Genomic DNA, 24,840 nt, shown 5'->3' on the forward strand with positions numbered 1-24,840 from the left:
TATACCGTACAGTGTTTGTAACAGAAAACCATTTTTGTATCCTTTTTTTTTTTTTCTTTAATTTTTTATTTTGATAGGATAAATTCTCGGCCGGTGGCTGTAGAGAGCCTCAACACCCCTCTCCCTCAATCCTTCTTCTTCCCTCTCCAGGAACTCCTACGTCCGGCTGCGGCACCTGTGCACGAACACCTGGGTTCACAGCACCAACATCCCCATCGACAAGGAGGAAGAGAAGCCTGTGATGCTGAAAGTAAGCCGCCTGCCCCCCCAGCCCCCCTCCCTGAGCAGAGCCCCGGGCTGCCCCCCCCAGCCCCCCTCCCTGAGCAGAGCCCTGGGCCCCGGGCTGCCCCCCCAGCCCCCCTCCCTGAGCAGAGCCCCGGGCCGCCTGCCCCCCCAGCCCCCCTCCCTGAGCAGAGCCCCGGGCCGCCTGCCCCCCCAGCCCCCCTCCCTGAGCAGAGCCCCGGGCTGCCTGCCCCCCTAGCCCCCCTCCCTGAGCAGAGCCCTGGGCCGCCTGCCCCCCCAGCCCCCTCCCTGAGCAGAGCCCCGGGCCCCGGGCCGCCTGCCCCCCCAGCTCCCCTCCCTGAGCAGAGCCCCGGGCCCCGGGCCGCCTGCCCCCCCAGCTCCCCTCCCTGAGCAGAGCCCCGGGCCCCGGGCTGTCTGAGGGCTTCGTCTCTCTGTGCTCACCCGTTCGGGTTGGTTTCTTGTGCGTTCTCCTGACCCCTTTACTTTCTCTTCCTGAAGCCCACCTCCCCTCCCCCACCCCTTTTCCAGGGTCACAGAGCATAAATACACAGACATCGGGGTGTTCCTCTTAAAAAATAGAGTGATACCCTCACTTTTATTTTTGGGTGGTGGTGATGTCGTTGGAGTTTTTCCTTCTGCTCTTGTGAACGTTTTCAGGTGTAGGGAGGAGCTGGGCGGTTGGCAAAGCGCCCCTCCTTACGGTCCGGTGACTGAGGGGAAGAAGGGCCGTTGTGCACGCTCGCGTTTTCCCGTGTGTCTGTACACATGTGTGGGGTCACGTGTTGCACGCACTCCGGTCGCAAACGGAGCTGCCGTGCGCGATGCTGCCCCACCCCCCGCCTCGCTGTCCCCCCGGCCCCGGTCCCCAGGGGGAGCAGCAGTTAACAAGCGGGGCGCTTTGTCCCAGCCGTTCCCAGTCCGATTGGTTTTCTCTGCGAGGTGGCCAGCGCCCAGCCATGCGGACTGCCCAGGGTCCCGTTGACCCCGTGCGCTGTCCCCCCCCAGACCCCCACCCACAGAGCCCGTCCTGTGTTTCAGATCGGCACCTCGCCCGTGAAGGAGGACAAGGAAGCATTCGCCATCGTGCCCGTGTCCCCCGCGGAGGTCCGTGACCTGGACTTCGCCAACGACGCCAGCAAGGTGCTGGGCTCCATCGCCGGGAAGCTGGAGAAGGGCACCATCACCCAGAACGAGCGGAGGTGAGGGCGGCACTGCGGGCACCGCGGGCCGTGCAGACAGCGAGAACGCAGAACAGCCAGTGCGAGGGGGGCGGGTCTTACCCTTTATGGGGAATGGGCTCGTGGTTCCTTCGCCTTCATTGTCTGGACGGTTTCCGGGGCTGTCATGGTCCTGTCTGTCTCTGGAAGACCGTGTGAAATGTCAGGGCTGCAGGTCCTCTGAGCTGACGCCGGGTGGGTGTCTGTGCAGGGGATGGTCCTGCTCTGGGCACTGATGTGTCACCTGTATTCCAACTCTGATTGGTCACCAGCCGCATTGTCAGTCTGGGGGAAATTGGAAAGAAAGGGTCTGCGCTTGTTTAACTGGTTCCCTTAGGCAAGCTTCCCGCCGGGGGGACCTCGAACCCTTCCGTCTCTAACAGCCTCTTTGCCCGTCCCCCCCCCCAAGGTCAGTCACCAAGCTGCTCGAAGACTTGGTGTACTTTGTCACTGGCGGGACCAACTCCGGCCAAGATGTGCTGGAGGTGGTCTTCTCCAAGCCCAACAGGGAGCGGCAGAAGCTGATGAGGGAGCAGAATATTCTCAAGCAGGTGAGATGGGGCCGGCGGGGCCGGCGGGCTGAGAAACCCGGGGGCGTCACAGGTCCAAGGGGGACGTCGGTGATTCCACCCGGAGAACTTGATCCAGTGACTTGTCCAAAAGAAAAAAAAAGAGAGAGAGAGAGAGAGAGAGAGAGAGAGAGAGAGACGTTCTCTTTCAGAAGAGTTTTAAGCTCCCAGCGGGGTGAGTGGGAAGTGCGGGTTTGCAGGTGCGCCCCGTACCCCGACACAGGCGCGCCCCGTACCCCGACACAGGCGCGCCCCGTACCCCGACACAGGCGTGCCCCGTACCCCGACACAGGCGCGCCCGGCCTTCCCCACGCCAGCGCCCCCCCGCCCGTGTGGGACATGGGTCCACGTACGATGGACGGACCTGCCTGAGCCGCCTCCTCCCTCAGCTCGCGTACGGCTCCCTCTGGGTGTCGTGCGTGCGTGGGTTTGGACAGTCGTGCGAGGACCGGTGTCCACTGTCACAGCATCACACGGAGCAGCATCGCTGCCCGGAATGTCCTCTGTGTGCCCCCTGTCCATCCCTTCCTTCCCCCCAGCCCCTGACAGCCACGCACCCCGTCACCGTCTCGGAGTGTGGCCTCCCTGGAGTGTCACGGAGTCGGGCTCCTGCGGCACATCAGCTGTCCAGACGGGCCTCCGTCACTTCCCCCGCGCACCCCAGCCATCCCCCACGTCCCCCAGCCGTCCCCCGCGCACCCCAGCCATCCCCAGCGTCTTCTCATGGCTCGATAGCTCAGTTCAATCAGAACCACGCTTGTGGAGCATTCTCTGGGCAGGAGCTCTAGCGGGTAACCTCGTTTTCCTCAGGAACAGTATCAGAGCTCTGGGCTGCGTCCTTAAGGGTGTTTTTCACGTGTCTGGGAGGTTTTGGAGTAAGGGTCAGCTTAGACCCTGCAGGGCGCTGGACCCCGGCCTCTGAAGGAACCAGGGACGAGAGATGGAAGAAAGAGGCCGGCAACTCCAGAGTTAAACAGAGAGTTTCTTCAGGGAACTTAGGGACAGGAGCACTCAGGAAGGTGGCGCTCTGCCTCCGAAAGGGGACGGGGCTTGATGTCCCCCGCCTCCAGGAACACAGGTGGCCCGTAGCTAGGTGGCACGTGCTTGTTAAGAGCTGTGTGTTGTTAAGGCAGTGAACCACCGAGTCGGCCTGCTTGGCTGTGTGAGAACAGTTCTCTCAGCTGCTCTAAGCTCACCTCTCTCTCAGGAGGAGCTGGCGGTCACCGAGCAACTTGCTGCTTAAGATGGCATCGGTCACGTCAAGCACTAGAAACCATTTTGCCTCAGAGGACCCCTACAAGTCTCCACAAACCCTGACTGTAAAGAATGAGTGGTGGCTTGCAGGCAAGATAGATAGATAGATAGATAGATAGATAGATAGATGATAGATAGATAGATAGATGATAGATAGATAGATAGATAGATAGATGATAGATAGATGATAGATAGATAGATAGATGATAGATAGATAGATGATAGATAGATAGATAGATAGATAGATGATAGATAGATAGATAGATAGATAGATGATAGATAGATGATAGATAGATAGATGATAGATAGATAGATGATAGATAGATGATAGATAGATTGATAGATAGATGATAGATAGATAGATAGAGAGATAGATGATAGATAGATGATAGATAGATAGATGATAGATAGATAGATGATAGATAGATGATAGATAGATTGATAGATAGATGATAGATAGATAGATAGAGAGATAGATGATAGATAGATGATAGATAGATAGATGATAGATAGATAGATAGATAGATAGATGATAGATAGATGATAGATAGATAGATGATAGATAGATAGATGATAGATAGATAGATGATAGATAGATAGATAGATAGATAGATAGATAGATGATAGATAGATGATAGATAGATGATAGATAGATAGATAGATAGATGATAGATAGATGATAGATAGATAGATAGATAGATAGATGATAGATAGATGATAGATAGATAGATAGATAGATAGATAGATAGATAGATGATAGATAGATGATAGATAGATAGATGATAGATAGATAGATAGATAGATGATAGATAGATAGATGATAGATAGATAGATGATAGATAGATAGATAGATAGATAGATAGATAGATGATAGATAGATAGATAGATGATAGATAGATAGATAGATAGATAGATAGATGATAGATAGATAGATAGATGATAGATAGATAGATAGATAGATAGATGATAGATAGATAGATAGAGGATAGATAGATGATAGATATATGATAGATAGATAGATGATTGATAGATAGATAGATAGATAGATAGATGATAGATAGATGATAGATAGATAGATAGATAGAGGATAGATAGATGATAGATAGATAGATAGATAGATAGATAGATAGAGGATAGATAGATAGATAGATAGATAGTATTTTCTGGTATAAATTTAGGTAAACTGGTGTGAAGTTAAATCTGGGCCGGAACACGTGTGCAGACGTGTGGACCGGGTCATTCTCGGAAGCGGTGGGGGACTGGGTGTGAGCTTGGCTTGGAAATTGCTGACCACTGAAGCCAAAAGGAAAACATGTTAGTTGTAAGCCCCACGGTTTCCGTTGGGGCTTGGGAAGGGAGAAGCCTTTCTCCTTGTCAGCCCAGGAGAGGCAACACTCATTAATACCCCATCATGTTTCAACAAGGAGTTCCAGGCCAAGAATAAATGAGGCCCAGCTGGTTCACGTAGTGTCTCCCCGATCGGACGCTGGCCAAACGCCCTCGCTCATTCCACCACGGCTGTTCCGGGAGGCGCCGGCATGGTCGGATTCAGTGCCCCGGGTCCTCCCCGCACACTGCTCTTACGCGGCTGACAATTGTCACCTGCTTTTTCTTTTTCTTTTTCTTTTTCTTTTTTTTTTGTATTTTTCTGAAGCTGGAAACGGGGAGAGACAGTCAGACAGACTCCCGCATGCGCCCGACCGGGATCCACCCGGCACGCCCACCAGGGGCGACGCTCTGCCCACCAGGGGGCGATGCTCTGCCCCTCCGGGGCATCGCTCTGCCGTGACCAGAGCCACTCTAGCGCCTGGGGCAGAGGCCAAGGAGCCATCCCCAGCGCCCGGGCCATCCTTGCTCCAATGGAGCCTTGGCTGCGGGAGGGGAAGAGAGAGACAGAGAGGAAGGAGAGGGGGATGGGTGGAGAAGCAAATGGGCGCTTCTCCTGTGTGCCCTGGCCGGGAATTGAACCCGGGTCCCCCACACGCCAGGCCGATGCTCTACCGCTGAGCCAACCGGCCAGGGCTGTCACCTGCTTTTATCCTTACACCACCCGTGTGAGCGAGGTGTTCCTCTTGTCTCTCACTGATGAGAACATTGAAACATACCCTGACCGTGCTCTGTGCTGCTGGGCGGGAGTACGGGTGTGCGAGCCCAGCCTAGAACCCCCTGATCCCAGCGTCTGTAGTCGTAACCGCTGCACCTCCCAGGGCTCCAGGACCATGGGGTGCAGGTGGACGGGACGCAGTGGGCACCCGGCCCCCCCGGGGTGGGGGGGAGAAGGCGGTTCTCAGGCTGCTGCTGCGTCTGGACAGAGAGACGTCCCGGTGTCGCCCGCCAGCCTTGAGGGTGTCCGTTAGCTCCAGACGGACACAGGGCGGTGACCGTGGCGACTGTGTTCTCACAGATCTTCAAGCTGCTGCAGGCCCCGTTCACCGACTGCGGCGACGGCCCCATGCTGCGCCTGGAGGAGCTCGGCGACCAGCGGCACGCCCCCTTCCGGCACATCTGCCGCCTCTGCTACCGGGTCCTGCGGCACTCGCAGCAAGACTACAGGAAGAACCAGGTGGGACTGGGGCTGGGGCTTGGCGGGCAGCGGTGGGGGGGCGCGCCCTCCCCGGAGGTCAGACACTTTTCTCGTGGCCTTGAAGTGTCCTGAGTGCGCTTGTGTAATGGCTGGAACGTGGCTCCTTGCTCAGCTGGCTCTTAGAGAGGAAGGAGAGTTCCTGCCAGCCCGGAAGGCGGAGCCCGGAGTCCCCAGGAGGGAACCCGGGAAGCCCCCTCGAGGCCCCCCAGGAGGGAACCCGGGAAGCCCCTTCAAGGCCCCCCAGGAGGGAACCCGGGAAGCCCCCTCGAGGCCCCCCGGCAGCCAGAGTTCCTTTGCTGACAGCGGTGGTAACGTGCCCGGTAGTTTTCACCGCGTGTTCCCTCAAGGCTTAGGGACGCGACTCCGTGGGTGTGTACTGAAGACGGAGCGGAAGCTTCTCTCGCGGAAGCGTCTGTCCCTGTCCCTGTCCCCTTCAGACCCGCCGCTGACTCTCGTTGCTGTGCTGGCGCGAGCGTCACGGTGTGCTGAGTCATTCTCTGTGTCGTGACTTTGGATGAAAACCGTTATCCCTGTGATGTAAACGTTCAAACCTCTCTGTGGGGCTTCTGCACAACTTGAGGTTCAAGGGAACCCCGAGATCTCTGTCATCCCAGTTAGCGGTTCTCAGGGGGAACTAATTTTGTTCCCCAGGGGACACCGGGCGTTGTCTGGAGACTCTTCTGAGTGTCACCGTGTCACCGTGTGGGAGTGCTGCTGGTGTTGAGTGGATTGAGGGCATGCTGTTTGTTAATCATTTAGGAATGGTCAGGACACCCCCTACGAGAACCAGTTATCTGACTGAGAAAGTCAGTGGGGCTGAGGTTGAGACCCCCTGTGCTACACAAAGCACAGTCGTCCCCCTCACCCGTGGGGACACGTTCCAAGACCCCCAGGGGATGCCCGACACCATGGGTAGTACCAAACCCTGTATGTGCTGTTATTTCCTATAATCTGGGCTACCTGTGGTGAAGTTTAATTTCCAAGTCAGGCCTGGCCAGAGATGAACAGTGACAGCAGGAATAATAAAACAGTGACAACAGCATCTCTAGTAAAAGTTACGTGAACACGGTGGTCTCGCTCTGATACCAGTCTGGTACCCGAGATGGCCGTGAGTGACTGACGGGCGGGGGGCACACACGGGCGTGGGGACGCAGGACAGGGAGGAGTCACGATCAGGTGGGGCGAGTGGGACAGCACAGGATTTCAGCGCGCTGCTCGGAACAGCTCGCAGTTTAAAACTTACGGGCTGATTCTTTCTGAAACTTTCCACTTAATATCTTTGGACCGTGGTTGACCACGGACAAGGGAAGCTGTGGAAAGCGGAATCGCAGATGGGGGGACATGGTACAGCGGGATGCAGCTTTGATGACTTTGATTCTAATCCCGGATCGTGTTACAGAAACCTTTTGTCATTAAGCTTTCGAGGGCCCTGTTTCTGGCCCTTAAAGTTGAACTCTCCGTAGTCACATTCTTTTTGTTTTGTCATCCTGAAAATGATGTTGACCTTAAGCAAAGCTCCAGAGCATTAGCTACAGCCTCGTCAGCGAGGATGTCTAAATGAGCGTTAGCTACGGCCTCGTCAGTGAGGATATCTAAACCAGCGTTAGCTACGGCCTCGTTAGTGAGGATGTCTAAACCAGCGTTAGCTACATTCTCATCAGCGAGGATGTCTAAACCAGCGTTAGCTACATTCTCATCAGCGAGGATATCTAAACCAGCGTTAGCTACGGCCTCGTTAGTGAGGATGTCTAAACCCGTGTTAGCTACGGCCTCGTCAGTGAGGACGTCTAAATGAGTGTTAGCTACGGCCTCGTCAGCGAGGATGTCTAAATGAGTGTTAGCTACGGCCTCGTTAGTGAGGATGTCTAAACCAGCGTTAGCTACGGCCTCGTTAGTGAGGATGTCTAAACCAGCGTTAGCTACGGCCTCGTCAGCGAGGATGTCTAAACCAGCGTTAGCTACAGCCTCGTTAGTGAGGATGTCTAAACCAGTGTTAGCTACGGCCTCGTCAGCGAGGATGTCTAAACCAGCGTTAGCTACAGCCTCGTTAGTGAGGATGTCTAAACCAGTGTTAGCTACATTCTCATCAGCGAGGATGTCTAAACCAGCGTTAGCTACGGCCTCGTTAGTGAGGATGTCTAAACCAGCGTTAGCTACGGCCTCGTCAGCGAGGATGTCTAAACCAGCGTTAGCTACGGCCTCGTCAGTGAGGATGTCTAAACCAGTGTTAGCTACAGCCTCGTCAGCGAGGATGTCTAAACCCGCGATTTGGCGGCTGCCGTTGTCTGAACACAGAGCACAGTGGACAGAGGATGCCGTGTTCGTCAGCCTGGACAGGTTGCCCCGGGCGCTGTGGGTGCTCAGGGCACCAGCGAGCGTTGCCACCACACCCACGCAGTGCCAGGGAGATCTGGTCTGTTCCATCATCTGTCTTCCCACGAGGACGCCGCAGAGCTGTCGTGCGTTCCTGGGCGTTGTCCTTGTCCGCGGGGGCCTCATCCGTCCCCTGGGCTGCGTCAGTGATGCCCATGCCTGGTTTGTTTGTGGACCGTGTGCCGATAGGACAGTAGGATGTCCCCTAGGCTGATGACTCCCGCACCTGCGTTCGTACTGAGCATGGGCTGAAAAGCGGCCCCTGTCCACGTGTTCGTCCTGAGCACTTTCCAGAATTTTGAAATGAATGAAACATAAGGGGGGGGGAGGCCCCCTGAACACTGAGTGAGCGTGTCATCTCTCTGGGGCTCAGGGTGATACGTTTGAACAGAAACCCATATTCATAGCAGGTTCCTTTGAGTTGGCAAATATTTCTGTGGACTGGTATGTCCGATCCCCAAAGAGAGAGTTTTGTTCCTTATTGACTTTAGAAATGTGTCTTACCCCCCCGTAAGAGAAGAGAACAAAATGGGGTGTCTGTCCTAAAAACCCCGGCGCCTCCAGCTGCACAGAGCCGTGAGATGCAGCTAGATCCTCGTGAACTAGGAATAAAACCAGAGCCGAAAGACAGCTTTTTGACCTTTTAGAAAAATAAATCCTGACATTAAAATGTATGTTGTGCGCTACTTAATAAAAGGCCCATGTGCAAACACAGGCCGTTTTGGTGAATTACTTTCGTGGGGCAGGTGGAGTGAAACAGGCCAGGCAGAGCCCATGAGCTGCAGCCACCCTGGGGACCGCTGCATTGAGGGACAGCGTTCCCGGTGACATCCCTCAGGGGCGGGCCTTCCTGCCCGGGCGCCGCCCGGCTCATTTCCGGTGTACCACCTGTGCCCACGCTGACCTCCCCTCTCTCCCCCCCAAGGAGTACATAGCCAAGCAGTTTGGCTTCATGCAGAAGCAGATCGGCTATGACGTGCTGGCGGAAGACACCATCACCGCCCTGCTGCACAACAACCGGAAGCTGCTGGAGAAGCACATCACCGCGGCCGAGATCGACACCTTCGTCAGCCTGGTGCGGAAGAACCGGGAGCCCAGGTGAGACGGCGGCCGGGGCGGGGGACCCTCGGCGCGGGCGTCTCGGTCGGAGGTACGGACATGGGAGTGATCGGGGCGCTTTTCCTGGGGTCCCTTTGTTTGGGGCACACAGGTATTGACCGGGCAGGTGCTCAGAGGGTCCTGGGTGAGTCTTGGAAAGAACTCATGGAATGAGACATGGGCAGGTCCTGGCTCTGATGTCCGGCAGCCGAGTGACCTCAGCTTGCCTTCTGAGCTTGGATTTCACCCCTGCCGGCTGGGTCTCTATGAAAATGCAGTGAGGATGATGCGTGTTGACATGTGGGGCACTGAGCAGGTGCACAGTAACGATAGTCACTTCTCGGCAACCCCGACTGTCAGAGCACCCTCCCCAACTCGCATCCTGGGGAGTCTTCTGCAAACGTAGCTGTTCCCTAGTGTGTTTAGTATGCATTGTTGTACATACATCCCTCTCTTTCCCGTCTCTCTGTCTAGTGGCCACCGGGCACGTGTTCTGTGCCTGGTTTTGTATCTTACCTTTTAGCTTGATACAGTGTGTCTATTTTTCTGTTTCATTTAAATGTTTGGGACATTGTATTACTGCGTAATATTCCAGAGGCAACATTTATTTGAAATTGAAATTATTAAAGCCTTCGTTCTAAGAAAAAGGTCACAGTCCCTTCAGACCACAGGAGGGGATGTCGATCTCAGCCGGCGGCCTCTGTCCTCCCCACTCTCCCTCACCTGGCCTCTGGACCAGCGGGTGGAGAATTCAGAGGTTGCTTGGCAGCCCGAACAACACAAGTTACTGAGTATTTGTTGTCTTGCCCTGTCCTGGTTCTCATAAGGCTGAGCGTCTTCCCCGAGCCAGAGAATCCAGAGTGATTTTTTTTTGACACTAAAAGATATGATAGTACGTAGAATTCCTTCACTCCTCTCATCCCACTGACCCCCCCCTCCCTACTCTTTCCCCTCTCCTCCTTCAGACTCCCACCACTCCAGCGAGGTGTGAAATAGCACGCAATGCGGGTGTCACACACACACACACACACACACACACACGTGCACACGCACGCACACAGACTCCTGCAGAGCTGAGCATGTTGGGAAAAGGACTAGTCCCGCCCACCAGAGTCCCACTTCGTGGAGCATTCCTTCTCGCGTGTCAGGGAGGGAGCCAGGCGCTCACTGGACGTGAATTATCCCCATTCATCCTCCGTCCTCCGGACAGCCCTCTGCTGCTCCACGTTACACTTTCCTGGTGGTGGGACAACTGAGGCCCGGGGCGGAGAAGCGTTGTCCCCTCATCGCGGTCACGACTCTGAGGACAGAGCTGATAAGCGTCACACTGGGGTGGCAGCTTGCTCGGGGGACCGGGCATCAATCAGAGCCTCGCCCCCCCCCACCACTGTGGGCACCCCTTCTCTTTCCTTCCTTTCTCTCTCTGACCGGGTTTCTGGTGGTGCCATTGACGCAGGTTCCAAAACCTAACCTGTCCGTCATCACTTCTTCTGTTAAAGGCACGTGGTGGACCTGTCCCCCGTGAGGAAGCGTCAGGCTCCGAGAGCCAGACCTCCACTCTGTCCGCGTGTAGGACACGTTTCTGTTCCGTTTTCCTTTCCCGGTAGGTTCTTGGATTACCTGTCTGACCTCTGCGTGTCCATGAACAAATCGATCCCGGTGACCCAGGAGCTGATCTGCAAAGCTGTGCTGAACCCAACCAACGGCGACATCCTGATTGAGACCAAGTGAGTGGGGGGAGGGGTTCTGACAGAAGGCCTGTGGTTCAGTGGGGGGCTGTGCCTGTGAGGAAGAAAACCTGACCCCTCGGGTTCTTCAGACTCGGGCTGAAGTCGGGCCAGCCCACGTTTGAGCTTCGTGGTGCTATGGGCCCAGGGTGGGGCGGGTTCAGCTCGCCCGGGCGTGGTCTCCTCGGCACACGGCCCCACCTCACGTTACCTACCGGGTACAGTGAGCGAGCTCACCTGGGGGCGATGGCACACGCCTGGTTCCATTCTAAGAGCCTCAAGGTCTCTAAGGACGTCGTCAATTTTAGGTTTTAAAGTACGTAATAATTCAGTGTTGATATAAGTCAGTGTTGGAAGGAGGCTTTTAAATGATCGCTGTTCAAAAGTATTCACTGGCCCAGAAAAGTTTTGGTTAATGTCCGAGAGATGAACTAAAGGGGTCCAGGCACCGCCAGGCCACCTGGTTGCGAACCACTGAGGTAAAGCCGATGAAGAAGCCGAGGCCTGCGTGGTCCCTCCAGTGAGAGAAGCAGAGGGCTCTGTGTCTCTGTGCCACCGCACGGGAAGCTCAGTGTCAGGGCCCTGCTCTTGCTGATCAGAGACGAGCGGGGGTTTCAACACCAGTGTGCTTTCTCCCGCAGGCTGGTCCTGTCTCGCTTCGAGTTTGAGGGGGTTTCCTCCGGGGAGAACGCCCTGGAGGCTGGGGAGGACGAGGAGGAGGTGTGGCTGTTCTGGAGGGACAGCGGCAAGGAGGTCCGCAGCAAGAGTGTCCGGGAGCTGGCGCAGGACGCCAAGGAGGGGCAGAAGGAAGACCGTGACGTGCTCAGCTACTACCGGTGAGCGCACGGGCGGGGCGCCCCGGACGGTGGTGCGGGGTGTGTATGGTTTGTTTGGGGTGACTCCAAGGAATCGCGAGGTGCCCTCCAACCATCCAGCGAAGGGACAGAGGCGTGTGGAGAAGTTAGTGTGAGAGTTCAGTAACACTCGGCGGTCAGTTGATGTCTGGGTGTGGCCGGGTCAGAGGAGGTGGACGCTGGCATCAGCCCAGGTGCAGGGAGGACGTCCTCAAACAGCCTGGCACTCACCTGTGGTGGCGAGGAGTCATACTGCCTGGGTGCAAGTCCTGACCTCTCTACGTGCTACCGTTTAGACTAAGTCTCAGGTCCCGTTCCAGGGCTCTCGAGACCCCCATTCCTGTATCTGTGGAGTGATGACCAGTAGTGCTAACCTCGTAGAGCTTCCGCAGACAGAGCTGGGTGGGAACTCTGTGTGTGTGAACACATTGTATCTGTCTCTATGGCTCAGCACTCTGTGTGTGTGTGTGTGTGTGTGTGTGTGTGTACACATTGTATCTGTCTCTGTAGCCCCTTGTCTATTTCTGTGTCTGTCTACACAAACGTTAGTGAGAACACGAGAGTGTGCATTAGTACTCAGTGCCTTCTCAACACCATAGGGTTGTCCCAGAGCCGTAGCTCCCTTCTCCGACAGTGGGGAACCTGGCCGGCATTGTCCCGGTCTGTTCACCTGTCTGCTCAGTGTCCACCTCTGTCCATCACCCCCTCCGTCCCGGCGTCCCCTCGGCCCCAGCTCTCGGGCCTGCTGGCCCTGCCGCCTCCAGTGACGGGAATGGAGAGGAAGAGAAGGGAAGGAAACACAGGAATGCTCGTATAGAGAGGGAAGGAAGACGGCCCTGGGCTCACAGCATCTGTCTAGAGAAAGAAATAGACCTTCCCCCTGTGGGGCCTTCGTCGCTGCCGGCAGCTTGGGCACGCGGCGTGTCCTTCACACGCTCTGCTTGTGTGTCAGTGCATTTGTACGCCTTCATAAGATATACGCACTGTCTTATCTACGCCTAAAATCCGGTATCCGTGGGAGCTCCCCCAGGTTCTGCTCTGAGGCCTGCCTTCTCTGTTCAGCATGCGTTGTTTGTGAAGCGGGCCCGTGTTAACGGAGGTAGATTCACCTCTCTAACCTTGACTGCCAGTGCGGTTCCGTTTTATTCCCGTGCTCCATTCTCCTCGTCCTCTGATCCCGAGGTAGGAGACAGTTTGGTGTTTCACGTCAGGGGACAGCCCCGTTCACATGTGTGCATAGACCTGAGAGGTTCCATTCCACAGCGAGGGTGGACGCGTGGGCTGGGAGAGACCGCAGAGGGAACACCTGACCGGGCAGCCGCAGATCAGGCATCTCAGTGCACACACTCTCGTTCCCCGCGGTTGTGAACGAGAACTTCCATTTCCCTTCATCATCGCTGACTCCAAATGTTGAGATGCTTTTTGATTTTGTTCATCTTAACGCACATGAGATAGAATCATCCGCGTTTGCCCCTCGCTGGTACCGAGGGAGGCCGGGAACGTTTTCCAAACTCGGGGTCATGGGTGATAAATAACAGCGTGAAATTCGGGAGCCAGGATTTAACCCCCCTAGAAGCTAACATCTTTCTCCTTTCACGTGAACAAGCCTGCTTGTTCTTTTAACGCGTGACGAGTCTCCTCCGAGATTGGATGGAAGAGGCGCCTCGTCCAGCACGGGAGGCCGGGTGGGGAAGAGAGCCAGAGGCGCTCTGAGGGTCCCTGCCTCTTCTCCCACAGTTGTGATGTGTGGGTAGACATCAAAGAGGATGCTGACATGAGATAAGAGCCTAAAAGTACTGTGAAATTGCCAGTGGGCCTGACCTGGGGCGGCACGGTGGATAAAGCGTTGACCTGGAACGCTGAGGTTGCCGGTTCAAAACCCCGGGCTTGCCCAGTCAAGGCGCCTACGAGAAGCAACTACTACGAGTTGATGCTTCCTGCCCCCCCCACACCCTTTCCTCCCCACCCACCTCAAAAATCAATAAATAAAATCTAAAAAGAAAATTTACTAATGAGATTCATATGGGCACCATCATTAGTATTTCCTACTTCAGGGGTCGGGAACCTATGGCTCGTGAGCCAGATGTGGCTCTTTTGATGGCTGCATCTGGCTCGCAGACAAATCTTTAATAAAAAAATAATGTTAAAAATATAAAACATTCTCATGTATTACAATCCATTCATTTCCTACTGCTCATGTTCATGGTTGCGGGTGGCTGGAGCCAATCACAGCTGTCCTCCGGGACAATAGCAAATTTTTATTGGATAATGCATAGCATACATGGGTCGTTGTATGGGTCTCACGGAATTACATTTTAAAATATGTGGCGTTCATGGCTCTCTCAGCCAAAAAGGCTCCCGACCCCTGTCCTAAATGGTCTCTGATCTACTGAATAAAAACACGACAGAGGAAATAGCCATTTCCGGCCCATGTGTCCTCCCGTCTATTTGGTGAGTTGAGCAGACACATCATGACCCCAGACGAGCAGGTGGGCACAGTCAGTGACCGCTGGCCCGGCTTGAGCTGCTCCCTGCTCGTGGCACAGAAGCAATGTAGGGGTGCTGGTGTGTACGTCCAGAGGGCCCCGTGCACCTGCTTTGAGCCTGGGCCCTCGGGCCGTCCTGCCACGGGTCCCGTCCACCCTCGGCCACTGCGGAGCGCGAGGGCTTCACGTCCCTTCCTCGTCTCCAGGTATCAGCTGAACCTCTTCGCCAGGATGTGCCTGGACCGCCAGTACCTGGCCATCAATGAAATCTCCGGCCAGCTGGACGTGGACCTCATTCTGCGCTGCATGTCGGACGAGAACCTGCCCTACGACCTCAGGGCCTCCTTCTGCCGGCTCATGCTCCACATGCATGTGGACCGAGACCCCCAGGAGCAGGTCACCCCCGTCAAATACGCCCGCCTCTGGTCGGAGATCCCGTCCGAGATCGCCATTGACGAGTGAGCCCGCCCCTCTGTGCCTTGTCCCCGTCCAGACGCCTGTCACCTTAACCCTCACGTTTACGCTGTTCTGTGGGACAGACAGACCCCTGCGGTCAGGTTAGGTCTAGTTAAACCATGGACGACCGGTGACATCATTCTTCTTCTTTTAAACATAACGGCCGATGGCAAAGGTTGTTTCTACAAGAATGCAAAAGATGGCACGATTAGATTTTTATATCTCGTTTATCTTTTTTATTCAACAAGTGTTTGTGTCCACTGATGTCAGCAGGAATATACTTCCATACAGACTAGACAGTCTGCACCCCAGTGGGGAAAGACAGGCGATGACACGCGTGACTGAGACGTGTATTTTGGTGCTGTGTGCTCATGGGGGGAATGAGTACAGACGGGGAGGGAGCTGGGGGACAGGGGCGTTTGCTGGCTTCCGCAGCAGCCGAGCCCCGCACCCCCTCCGTCTCCGCGAAGGCCTCCCTGGGACGGGGCTGACACCTGGCGCCCCTCCCTTTCTCCGCCCCTTCCAGCTACGACAGCAGCGGGGCGTCCAAAGATGAGATCAAGGAACGGTTCGCCCAGACCATGGAGTTCGTGGAGGAGTACTTGAGGGACGTGGTCTGCCAGAGGTTCCCCTTCTCGGACAAGGAGAAGAACAAGCTCACCTTCGAGGTAACCCCCAGGGAGGCGAGCTGTGCGTGTGGCTCTCCGCTGGTCACCCCCCTGTGGGGCAGCCGGGAAACGGCTCGGGGTGCGCGGTGGTCTGCATCCCGGGACGCTGATTTGGTTGTAGAAAGGAAGGGCTTCCACTCCGTGGTGTGCAGAACACCCGAGCTGACTGGCGCCAGTCGCACCCCTTAACGGTAGTTATGCCGTTAGGAGAACCACGCGGAGAGCGCCAAGTCACTTAGAACGACAGGAAGGCGGGTGGCTCCGTGTGTTCTGTTAAACACGACAAGAGAGAGACGGACTGTGTCTGGGACCTGTCACGATCATTGGAAGGACATAGATCTTAATCACCTTTGAGAGGAAGTCTTTCGATGTGAGCCCTCTCTCCTTTTGAGGAGTTTTGTGTGCGAGGACTACGGCCTTGCCTCCTGGGTCCTCTTGGAGAGCTCCCTGGCGCGCTCCAGGCAGATCCGGGGGAAGCCGTACGGACCCAGTGACGAGATCGGTTGTTCAGTAACCGGTCATCCACACAGATCAGTGGCTGTGCGGGGTTTCATTTCTTCACATCCCCTTAGGAAACAGAATGAAGTCGGGTCAGACATTGTAAGCAAAGTAGGTCTTCTAAGGAAGGTCGGAAGTGGTCATTGGTCAACTGGTCAGTGTCAAGTGGAGCAGAAGGCTGCAGTTTGTGTAATACCTTCTCTCTCTCTTTCTCTCTCTCTCTCTCTCTCTTTACCATAGGTTGTAAATTTGGCTAGGAATCTCATCTACTTTGGCTTCTACAACTTCTCTGACCTTCTACGACTAACCAAAATCCTGCTGGCCATACTGGACTGCGTCCACGTGACGACCATCTTCCCCATCAGCAAGATGACGAAAGGGGAAGAGAACAAAGGTGGGTGTGGGGAAGCCAAGCACGGGGTGTGTGTCCACGGGGAGCCAAGGGCGGGGTGCGTGTCCACGCCAGGGCGTCCTCCCCGGGGGGGGGGGAGCCAAGGGCGGGGTGCGTGTCCACGCCAGGGCGTCCTCCCCGGGGGGGGGAGCCAAGGGCGGGGTGCATGTCCACGCCAGGGCGTCCTCCCCAGGGGGGTCCTCTCCTCTCCTGACCCGTCCTGTCTTCCCGACTTTTCACTGTGGACGTTCCAAACGCAACGGCAAGCCGCAGGATGAGTGTGTGGGGCGCCCATAGACCCACGGCTTAGATTCCACGGTGGTTACCAGTTTTAGGCAGTTCCTTTATTCTTACATATGTCTCTGTGTATTTTGCGGAACGATTTGAAAGTGACCTAACGGTCTGAGTGCTTACCTGTTAAAAAGACCTGCCCTGTCCTTGGTTTCGATGTGGCCCGAGGCTCCCGGTCCTGGTGTCCGTATCCGGGTAGTCAAGCTCAGGCTTGTATCTGGTGTCTATTTCCAGTTTGAATAGGAACGTCTGCTTGGTGGGTTTGCGTTTTTCTCTGTCACGGGTCAGACCGGGCACACATTAGGGACTCCTGTACGGGTCACGGTGACATGGGTCACTGCAGCTACAACAACAGTCGCGTCCCCGTGGGGGTCTGAGCTCAGCCGTTACTTTGCATACAATCTCATCACTGACCCTGTCACTGATCTCCAGTGTGCTCTCGTTCCAGGTGAGGGGACGGGGCCTCACAGGTAATGCCGTGTGCTCACGACCAGGGGCTGCCGGTGGCGGTGCCAGCCCAGTGCCACGTTGACCCCCGTAGCCCCGGTTCTGTGCACATTGAACCAGGCACATAGTAGATAACCAGTCAGGTCTGGCAGGCGAATACAAAAAAGGGCTCCTTTGGGGATTTCAAACCTCACTTTTATTCCATTTCTCCCTGAAACTCCTGGTTTTGATGGGTATTATTAACCCTCTCAGTTTCCCAGGGTCCTGAGAATGTATCAGGACAGGGACATGTTAAATAACTGTTCCCAAAGAGCTGTGTCCCTTGCCAAGTACTTCAGAGTGCTCTGTGGGGACATTGTCAGGACCGAGGTCTGTCCTGGTCCCTCTGGGCAGTCACGTCATGCGGTCCATCCACGGGGTCAGGGAGCTGATGACCCTCCCGGGACGTTGTCAGGACCGAGGTCTGTCCTGGCCCCTCTGGGCAGTCATGTGATGCGGTCCATCCACAGGGTCAGGGAGCTGATGACCCACCCGGGACATTGTCAGGACCGAGTTCTGTCCTGGCCCCTCTGGGCAGTCACGTGATGCAGTCCATCCACAGGGTCAGGGAGCTGATGACCCATCCGGGACATTGTCAGGACCGAGGTCTGTCCTGGCCCCTCTGGGCAATCACGTGATGTAGTCCATCCACGGGGTCAGGGAGCTGATGACCCTCCCGGGACATTGTCAGGACCGAGGTCTGTCCTGACCCCTCTGGGCAGTCACGTCATGCTGTCCATCCACGGGGTCAGGGAGCTGATGACCCACCCAGGACGTTGTCAGGACCGAGGTCTGTCCTGGCCCCTCTGGGCAGTCACGTGATACAGTCCATCCACAGGGTCAGGGAGCTGATGACCCATCCGGGACATTGTCAGGACCGAGGTCTGTCCTGGCCCCTCTGGGCAGTCACGTGATGCAGTCCATCCACAGGGTCAGGGAGCTGATGACCCACCCGGGACATTGTCAGGACTGAGGTCTGTCCTGGCCCCTCTGGGCAGTCACGTGATGCAGTCCATCCACGGGGTTGGGGAGCTGATGACCCACCCGGGACATTGTCAGGACCGAGGTCTGTCCTGGTCCCTCTGAGCAGTCACGTCATGCTGTCCATCCATGGGGTCAGGGAGCTGATGACCCACCTGGTACGTTGTCAGGACCGAAGTCTGTCCTGGTCCCTCTGGGCAGTCACGTGATGCAGTCCATCCACAGGGTCAGGGAGCTGATGACCCACCCGGGACGTTGTCAGGACTGACGTCTGTCCTGGCCCATCTAGGCAGTCACGTGATGCGGTCCATCCATGGGGTCGGGGAGCTGATGACCCAGGTGGTGCTCCGGGGAGGGGGCTTTTTGCCCGTGACCCCCATGGCTGCTGCCCCCGAAGGCAATGTGAAGCAGGCAGAACCCGAGAAGGAGGACATCATGGTCATGGACACCAAGTTGAAGATCATCGAGATACTACAGGTAACGGCCAGCCGGGGCGGGGGAAGGGTGTGCCCACCGCCTCCCGCTTGACGGAGCCCTGAGCTTGCTGGGGGGGGGGGGCAGAGGTGGGTGCTCAGCTCAGCCTGGGGCCCCTTCTGAGAGCCAGCCCTCCTCACCCCTCTCTGGTGGTCACTACCCACCCCGGTGTGCCCTTGTCCCTCCCGCTGTGCCGGCACTCCTGCACTTGCCAGCTTCCACCGTCACCAGCCTCCAGGTCTCACGCTCACTGCTCCTCTCTGTTAGCATTCGCACATGGGCGTGTCCGAGCGTCCTGACTTCCCGGCTTGACCGGTCACAACTCAGCTCAAGGTTTCCATCAACTTGCCAGTGCCCGCCTTCCTCCTCCTCCCATCCATCCATCCATCCATCCATCCATCCATCCATCCAACAGCTCTTCACTGAATCTGATTCTTCCAAGGACTTAGAGCCTTAGACATACAGGCGTGATTAAAATAGATTAAATTCCACCCTGGCCGGTTGGCTCAGCAATTGAGCGTCGGCCTGGCATGTGGAAGTCCCGGGTTCGATTCCCGGCCAGGGCACACAGGAGAAACGCCCATCTGCTTCTCCACCCCTCCCCCTCTCCTTCCTCTCTGTCTCTCTCTTCCCCTCCTGCAGCCAAGGCTCCATTGGAGCAAAGTTGGCCCGGGCGCTGAGGATGGCTCTGTGGCCTCTGCCTCAGGCGCTAGAATGGCTCCGGTTGCAACAGAGCGACGCCCCAGATGGGCAGAGCATCGCCCCCTGGTGGGCGTGCCAGGTGGATTCCGGTTAGGCGCATGCGGGAGTCTGACTGCCTCCCCACTTCTCATTTTAGAAATATACAAAAAAAAAAATAGATTAAATTCCTACTTCTAAAGAGCTTACCTTTGGGGAGGAGGCAGAGAAATGCTCAGAAACCGTGTTTAGTGTCCGTGATGAGTGCTAAGCTCTAAAGGAGAGCCGGGATGGGTGGGGAGCTGCTGGGGCACCGGGGACAGGGATATCGTCGTTTAGGGATGGATTGTCAGAGGACCCTCTCCGGTTGTCAGAGACCCGGATGGAGGGAGGAGCTGCCGTGTGCGTGTCTAGGAGACAAGTCTCAGAGGCAGAGGTGGAAAGACCCTGTGGTGGGTCCTGCTTGGCGGATTCGGGAACTGGCAGGTGGGGCTCAGGAGGGAATGGGAGAAGATTAACGGGGGGCAGAAAAGGGCAGCTCTTTTGGGCAGATTGGCTGTGAAGGTACCCAGAGAAGTGGGCTGGTGTCACGGGTGACTGTTGGGTCAGTGTCATTGATGTGTGTCGGCCGTGACGCGGTGGAAACTTGGTCTCGTCTTGAGAACCACTCAGTATGGGAATCTGAGAATGGTTGGCCGGTTCCTTCTTTCTTTCAGCAAATGCTTGCTGTCCACCTGCCACATGAGGGCACTTTGCTGGGTCTCGGTGATTTGGACAAGGGGTCTATCATGTGAGCCCCCTTGGTCAGGACCAGAGAAGGCTCTACGTGGGGAGCAGGGTCTCAGCTGAGCCTTCCAGCTGGGACAGGTTTGCAGTGAGAAGGAAGGGGACATTCTCAGGTGGAAGGAGCAGGTCAGACCAGGGACATCTTGGCACCCGGGTCAGGAAGCACTTCTCCTCGGACCGGGACATAGAGCGTGTTGAAGGGAAGTTGTCAGAAAGGAGTGTGGAAAGGAGGCGCAGACCACCATCTGGAGAGGTCTGCACCTCATGCATGAGGACTTGGGTGATGAAGAGCCTCTGAAGATTTCAAGTGGAGGCGAACCTTAGAATGTGCCATCTGGTCAGCTCGGTTCGTGGTGGCCGCGGCAGGGGGCCGTGAGGACCTACCTGCGCAGGTGTAAATGACAGGAGCGACCCCTGAGAAGTGGCGGGGGTGCAGCCAGCGGGACTTGGCTGTGGATGAGGCGTGTGTCTGGGCAGGAGCATTCGGCGATCCCCGGGGTGGGCTGAGGGTGACAGACCCCGGCATGATGACATGTTAGTTCTGCACACAACTAGGTTTGCACTTGAGTCTCTGAGAAAACACCAAAGGGGATGTCCAGTGGTCAGTAGGAAACATGGCCCTGGAGCTTGGATGACCAGCCAAGGCTGTGTCTCGGTCTGGGAGAGGAGACAGCCCTGGCTGGGCCGGAGTAAGTCCCCAAGAGGACCAGGCAGAGACAAGGAGGGAATGGGTGGGACGACATCGGTCAGCGTCCCAAACACGGCCAGGCGGTCACCTTTCTTTTTGGCTCTAGTAACAGCCATGGGAAAGGTGACTGTGTGATGGAGTGGAGGTCAGGGGACTCGATAAGGAGTGGAAGCAGAGGGGACCCGAGGGCTTGTGTCCTCATCAGAGGAAATGACCGGAAATGAAGAACAGGAACCAAGCCCGTTTTCAGTAGTAAAAACGTGTTTTCCCCGTTCGTCCCCTTAAGTGAAAAGCAGCCGACTTGACCCCTTCTCAGGGTGAGCTTCCGACACTTGCAGAAGCAGGTCGTGTTCGTGTTTGTGAGGACGGAGTGGGGAGGGAGTGAGGTATTGTTCCAGGTACCACGTTAATTTCCGGGGCGCCACAGCCTCCCCTAGACACTGGGGTGCTGCGTGCGGACTTGCTCTGACCCCCCCCCCCGGAAGTCTGTGGTGACCGAGACTTGAAACCTAAGCCAGATACGTGGCTTGTTCAGCGCTGAAGGGGACGGTCGCGGCCGGCGGCAGGCCCAGCCGTGCACGGTGGCTTGGCCGCGGGCCGCCGGTGGCACGCTGGCGTAACCCCTCTGTCTCCGTCCCCCTTGAACCTCTAGTTTATTTTGAACGTGAGGCTGGACTACAGGATCTCCTGCCTCCTGTGTATATTTAAGCGGGAGTTCGACGAAAGCAATTCCCAGACTTCGGAGACGTCCTCCGGAAGCAGCAGCCAGGAGGGGCCCGGCAACGTGCCAGGTCAGCGTTGGGGGGACAGCGCCCGGCCCGTGAGAGCTGGGGTCCGGGCAGCAGGTTGTAGAAAGAGAGTAAAATGGGCACTTTGGGGAGAGGATTGTATTCTGCAGCAAGAGCCCGGGGTCCTCCTTTTGGGGCGGGAGGGATTGACAGAGCCCAGAGCCTCTGGGGCAGGTCTTACGTCCCTCCCTCCTGGAGTGCCTTGGTCCTGCGGCGGCCGAGGGTTCTAGTGTGTGTTCCACGAAAGGCACCCCCCAAATAAAAAAAAACAACTCACCAAGCAAACTTAAGTGCCCACTAGCAACTTTTACTCCAGTGGACGTTTTTCCCTGCCCAGGAAACAGTGGGGGAGGCTCAGGGGTGGGATGGTGGCAGAAATAACCCCCGTATCGCGGCCCGAGCCCCCAGGGTGACCGGTGCTGTCACAGTGGCCGCGCAGTGGGTAGGAAGCCGGCAGAGCTGAGGGGCCTTGCACGCCAGGGCCATGGGCAGTGTGGTCCGGGCTGAGCTGGCTCAGCCTCACAGCGCAGGACTCCACAGGACTCACGGCTGACCCCGGGCGGGGAGGGCCAAGGCCACGTGGGGGAAGCTCGCCAGCAGCCCCTGGACCGTCTGTGTCTCAAGTTCCGCCCTCTAACCTTCCAGGTGCTCTTGACTTTGAACACATCGAGGAACAAGCGGAGGGCATCTTTGGCGGAAGGCAAGTGTACTTCCAGCTCCTGTCCTGTGGGTGGTCCTGAGGCTGGGAGGGACCTCCCACTGGGCTCTCAGAGGGTTCCTCCTTCACTAGACAGAGGAGAGCGTCAGTCCTTGGGTTTCCGTTGCTTACTGCCCTTTGTAGTTCTTAGTACTCAGGTCAGAATGATCCTAGGCTTTGGGGGGGGGGTGTTGTGCTTACAACAGGGAGGATTTAAGGAAGTTGCCCCAAATACACACATTACAAGATTTTTTAAATTGGAAGAAATAGGGTCAAAAGAAAGAGAGTTGAACCTGAGCAAGGTTAGCAAAACCACCTACTTCTGCACCCTTTCCTCCCCATTTACATTCTTCCCCCCTCCCTCCTTCTCCTCCCCCCTCTCCCTCTCCCCTCCCTCTCCCTCCCCCTCTCCCCCTCCCCCTCTGTCTCTTTCTCCCTCCTCCTCCCCCCTCCTCCACCCCCCTCCCCTCCTCTCTCCCCTTCTCCCTCCCCATACCCCTCTCCCTCCCCCCCCGCCTCCTCCTCCTGCCTCCTCTTTCCTCCTCCCATCCTCCCCTCCTCTCCCCCCCTCACCTCCCCGCTTTGTTAGAAGCACTCAATGAGAGTGGAGTCCCGTGAGGGAGGCAGTGGTGAGACTCCCACGCAGCTGAGGGCTCTGGGCCCTGGGGGCATGAGAGCCAGGGGGCCTTTGTGGCTCACCTGGCCGTTTCCCTCCCATGCGCTCCTGCAGCGAGGAGAACACCCCGCTGGACCTGGACGACCACGGCGGCAGGACCTTCCTCCGGGTCTTGCTGCACTTGACCATGCACGACTACCCACCTCTGGTGTCGGGGGCTCTGCAGCTCCTCTTCCGGCACTTCAGCCAGAGGCAGGAGGTCCTGCAGGCCTTCAAACAGGTAGTTCAGGGTGGCCTGCCTGTGTGTGTGTGTGTGTGTGTGTGTGCGCGCGCGCGCGCGCACGGGCACACGTGTGCATGGGCGTGTCTGTGTGTGGCACTCACTGCCTGCCTCCCTTCAGGTTCAACTGCTCGTCACCAGTCAGGATGTGGACAACTACAAACAGATCAAACAGGACTTGGACCAGCTGCGGTCCATCGTGGAGAAGTCGGAGCTCTGGGTGTACAAGGGGCAGGGCCCCGACGAGGCCCTGGACGGCGTGTCGGGAGAAAACGAACACAAGAAGACCGAGGTGGGTAAAGTTCGGGTAACGCCCCCAAGGGAGAGGGATGGCGCCCCTTGGAACAAGTGAGCCCCCCTCTGGTTTTAGATAAAAATGCAGATGATGGGGTGGGCTTTCCCCTCGTGGGTGGGTTCAGCTGGTTAAGTAGCCGGGGAGCAGCAGTCGTTCCAGGACATAAAGTGACAGTGGTCTAGCCACTCCTTGAGGGTCACGTTGGACCGTGTGGAGTAGACTTCATGATGGAGGGGACTGGACCAGGTCTCCCTCCCATAGCACTTGGGACACAGCCGGGTCTGCAGCCGTGCCCGCCCCCTCCCCCAGCCTCTCCCCCATCAGTAAGGTGACCTCAGTCAGAGGGGAGTGCGTGGGGGCAGGTAAATGATGGGCAGGAGCCCGGCCACTCTCCTGCTCTCTGCTCACGGGCGGTGCTGACCCTGCAGAGAGCAGGTCCCTGGGAGTTGTGGAAAAGCACACTCATGTCCACTTTGTCCTAGGAGGGGAATAACCAGCCCCAGAAGCACGAGAGCACAAGCAGCTACAACTACAGGGTGGTCAAGGAGGTGAGTGCGCCCGCCCGCCCCCTGCTCCCTGCGGGCTGCAGGTGGTCAGAGAGATGAGTGTGCCTGTCCCCACTCTGAGGCCTGCACTTTGGGGTTGAAGGTGCACATTATCTCTTCTATTTGTGGGAAGTTTAATAGGAGAAAGTAGACCCATGATGCATGGGTTTTAGCATCAGATCTGAGTTCAGATCCCACCCCTGCTGCTTACAGTTTTGCACGTCCTTGGTTTCCGTACCTGTCACAGGTGCACTGTCCGGGTTTACAGTGGAATGAGAGTTCAGCAATATGACTCACAGGTCTGCCAGCGAGGGCTGTGGCTCTCTAGAAGTCTGTGGGGAGGGTGGGCAGAGTCGGGAGGGTGGAGGAGCTCTGCAGTTAGGACCCCAGACCAGCTCTTCCCACGTCCTTGGCAGTGGCTCTGAGTGCCACATTTTAAGAGCGCTCTCTGAAACTATCCCCCCTGCTGTTGACGCCCTTGCCCCCTGGTTCCTGTGGAAGCACGTGTCCTCAGCAGACGTGGAATCGGTGTGGTGGCATCAGCAGGGGAGCTACATATTGGAGGAATGTCCCGTTTTCAGTTCTGAATATATTGGTCCCTTTGGCCTCCCTGCCCACCACACCCTGCATTCCGGTTTTCTGAGGTTAATTTCTTTAAAAACATTTTCTTTAAAAACATCCCCAGCTTTATGGAGGTATAGCTGGAAAAATTGTAGTGTTTTCCAAGTACACAACGTGACGATTTGATAGACGTTATGAAATGATGACCACATCACTCGCATAGTTAGCATTTTGAGGGGGGGGGGGTGAGAAGGCC

At 56.5% G+C, this 24,840-nt stretch overlaps 1 protein-coding gene across 1 annotated transcript in view; it reads left to right on the forward strand.

Moving 5' to 3' along the window:
* Positions 1-24,840, forward strand: part of ITPR1 (inositol 1,4,5-trisphosphate receptor type 1) — a 295,645-nt gene that overhangs the window by 127,938 nt on the left and 142,867 nt on the right. The window contains exons 14-29 of the mRNA XM_066245616.1: positions 151-250; positions 1,282-1,442; positions 1,870-2,011; positions 5,688-5,846; positions 9,166-9,338; positions 10,946-11,065; positions 11,707-11,901; positions 14,612-14,863; positions 15,388-15,529; positions 16,268-16,421; positions 18,466-18,653; positions 21,455-21,593; positions 22,236-22,294; positions 23,022-23,183; positions 23,305-23,475; positions 23,961-24,026. Of these exons, the coding sequence (XP_066101713.1) occupies positions 151-250; positions 1,282-1,442; positions 1,870-2,011; positions 5,688-5,846; positions 9,166-9,338; positions 10,946-11,065; positions 11,707-11,901; positions 14,612-14,863; positions 15,388-15,529; positions 16,268-16,421; positions 18,466-18,653; positions 21,455-21,593; positions 22,236-22,294; positions 23,022-23,183; positions 23,305-23,475; positions 23,961-24,026 (2,383 nt within the window). The remainder of the gene's footprint in view (positions 1-150; positions 251-1,281; positions 1,443-1,869; positions 2,012-5,687; positions 5,847-9,165; positions 9,339-10,945; positions 11,066-11,706; positions 11,902-14,611; positions 14,864-15,387; positions 15,530-16,267; positions 16,422-18,465; positions 18,654-21,454; positions 21,594-22,235; positions 22,295-23,021; positions 23,184-23,304; positions 23,476-23,960; positions 24,027-24,840) is intronic.

This window comes from Saccopteryx bilineata, chromosome 10 (assembly GCF_036850765.1).
Source record: "Saccopteryx bilineata isolate mSacBil1 chromosome 10, mSacBil1_pri_phased_curated, whole genome shotgun sequence".
Taxonomy (NCBI): Eukaryota; Metazoa; Chordata; class Mammalia; order Chiroptera; family Emballonuridae; genus Saccopteryx; species Saccopteryx bilineata.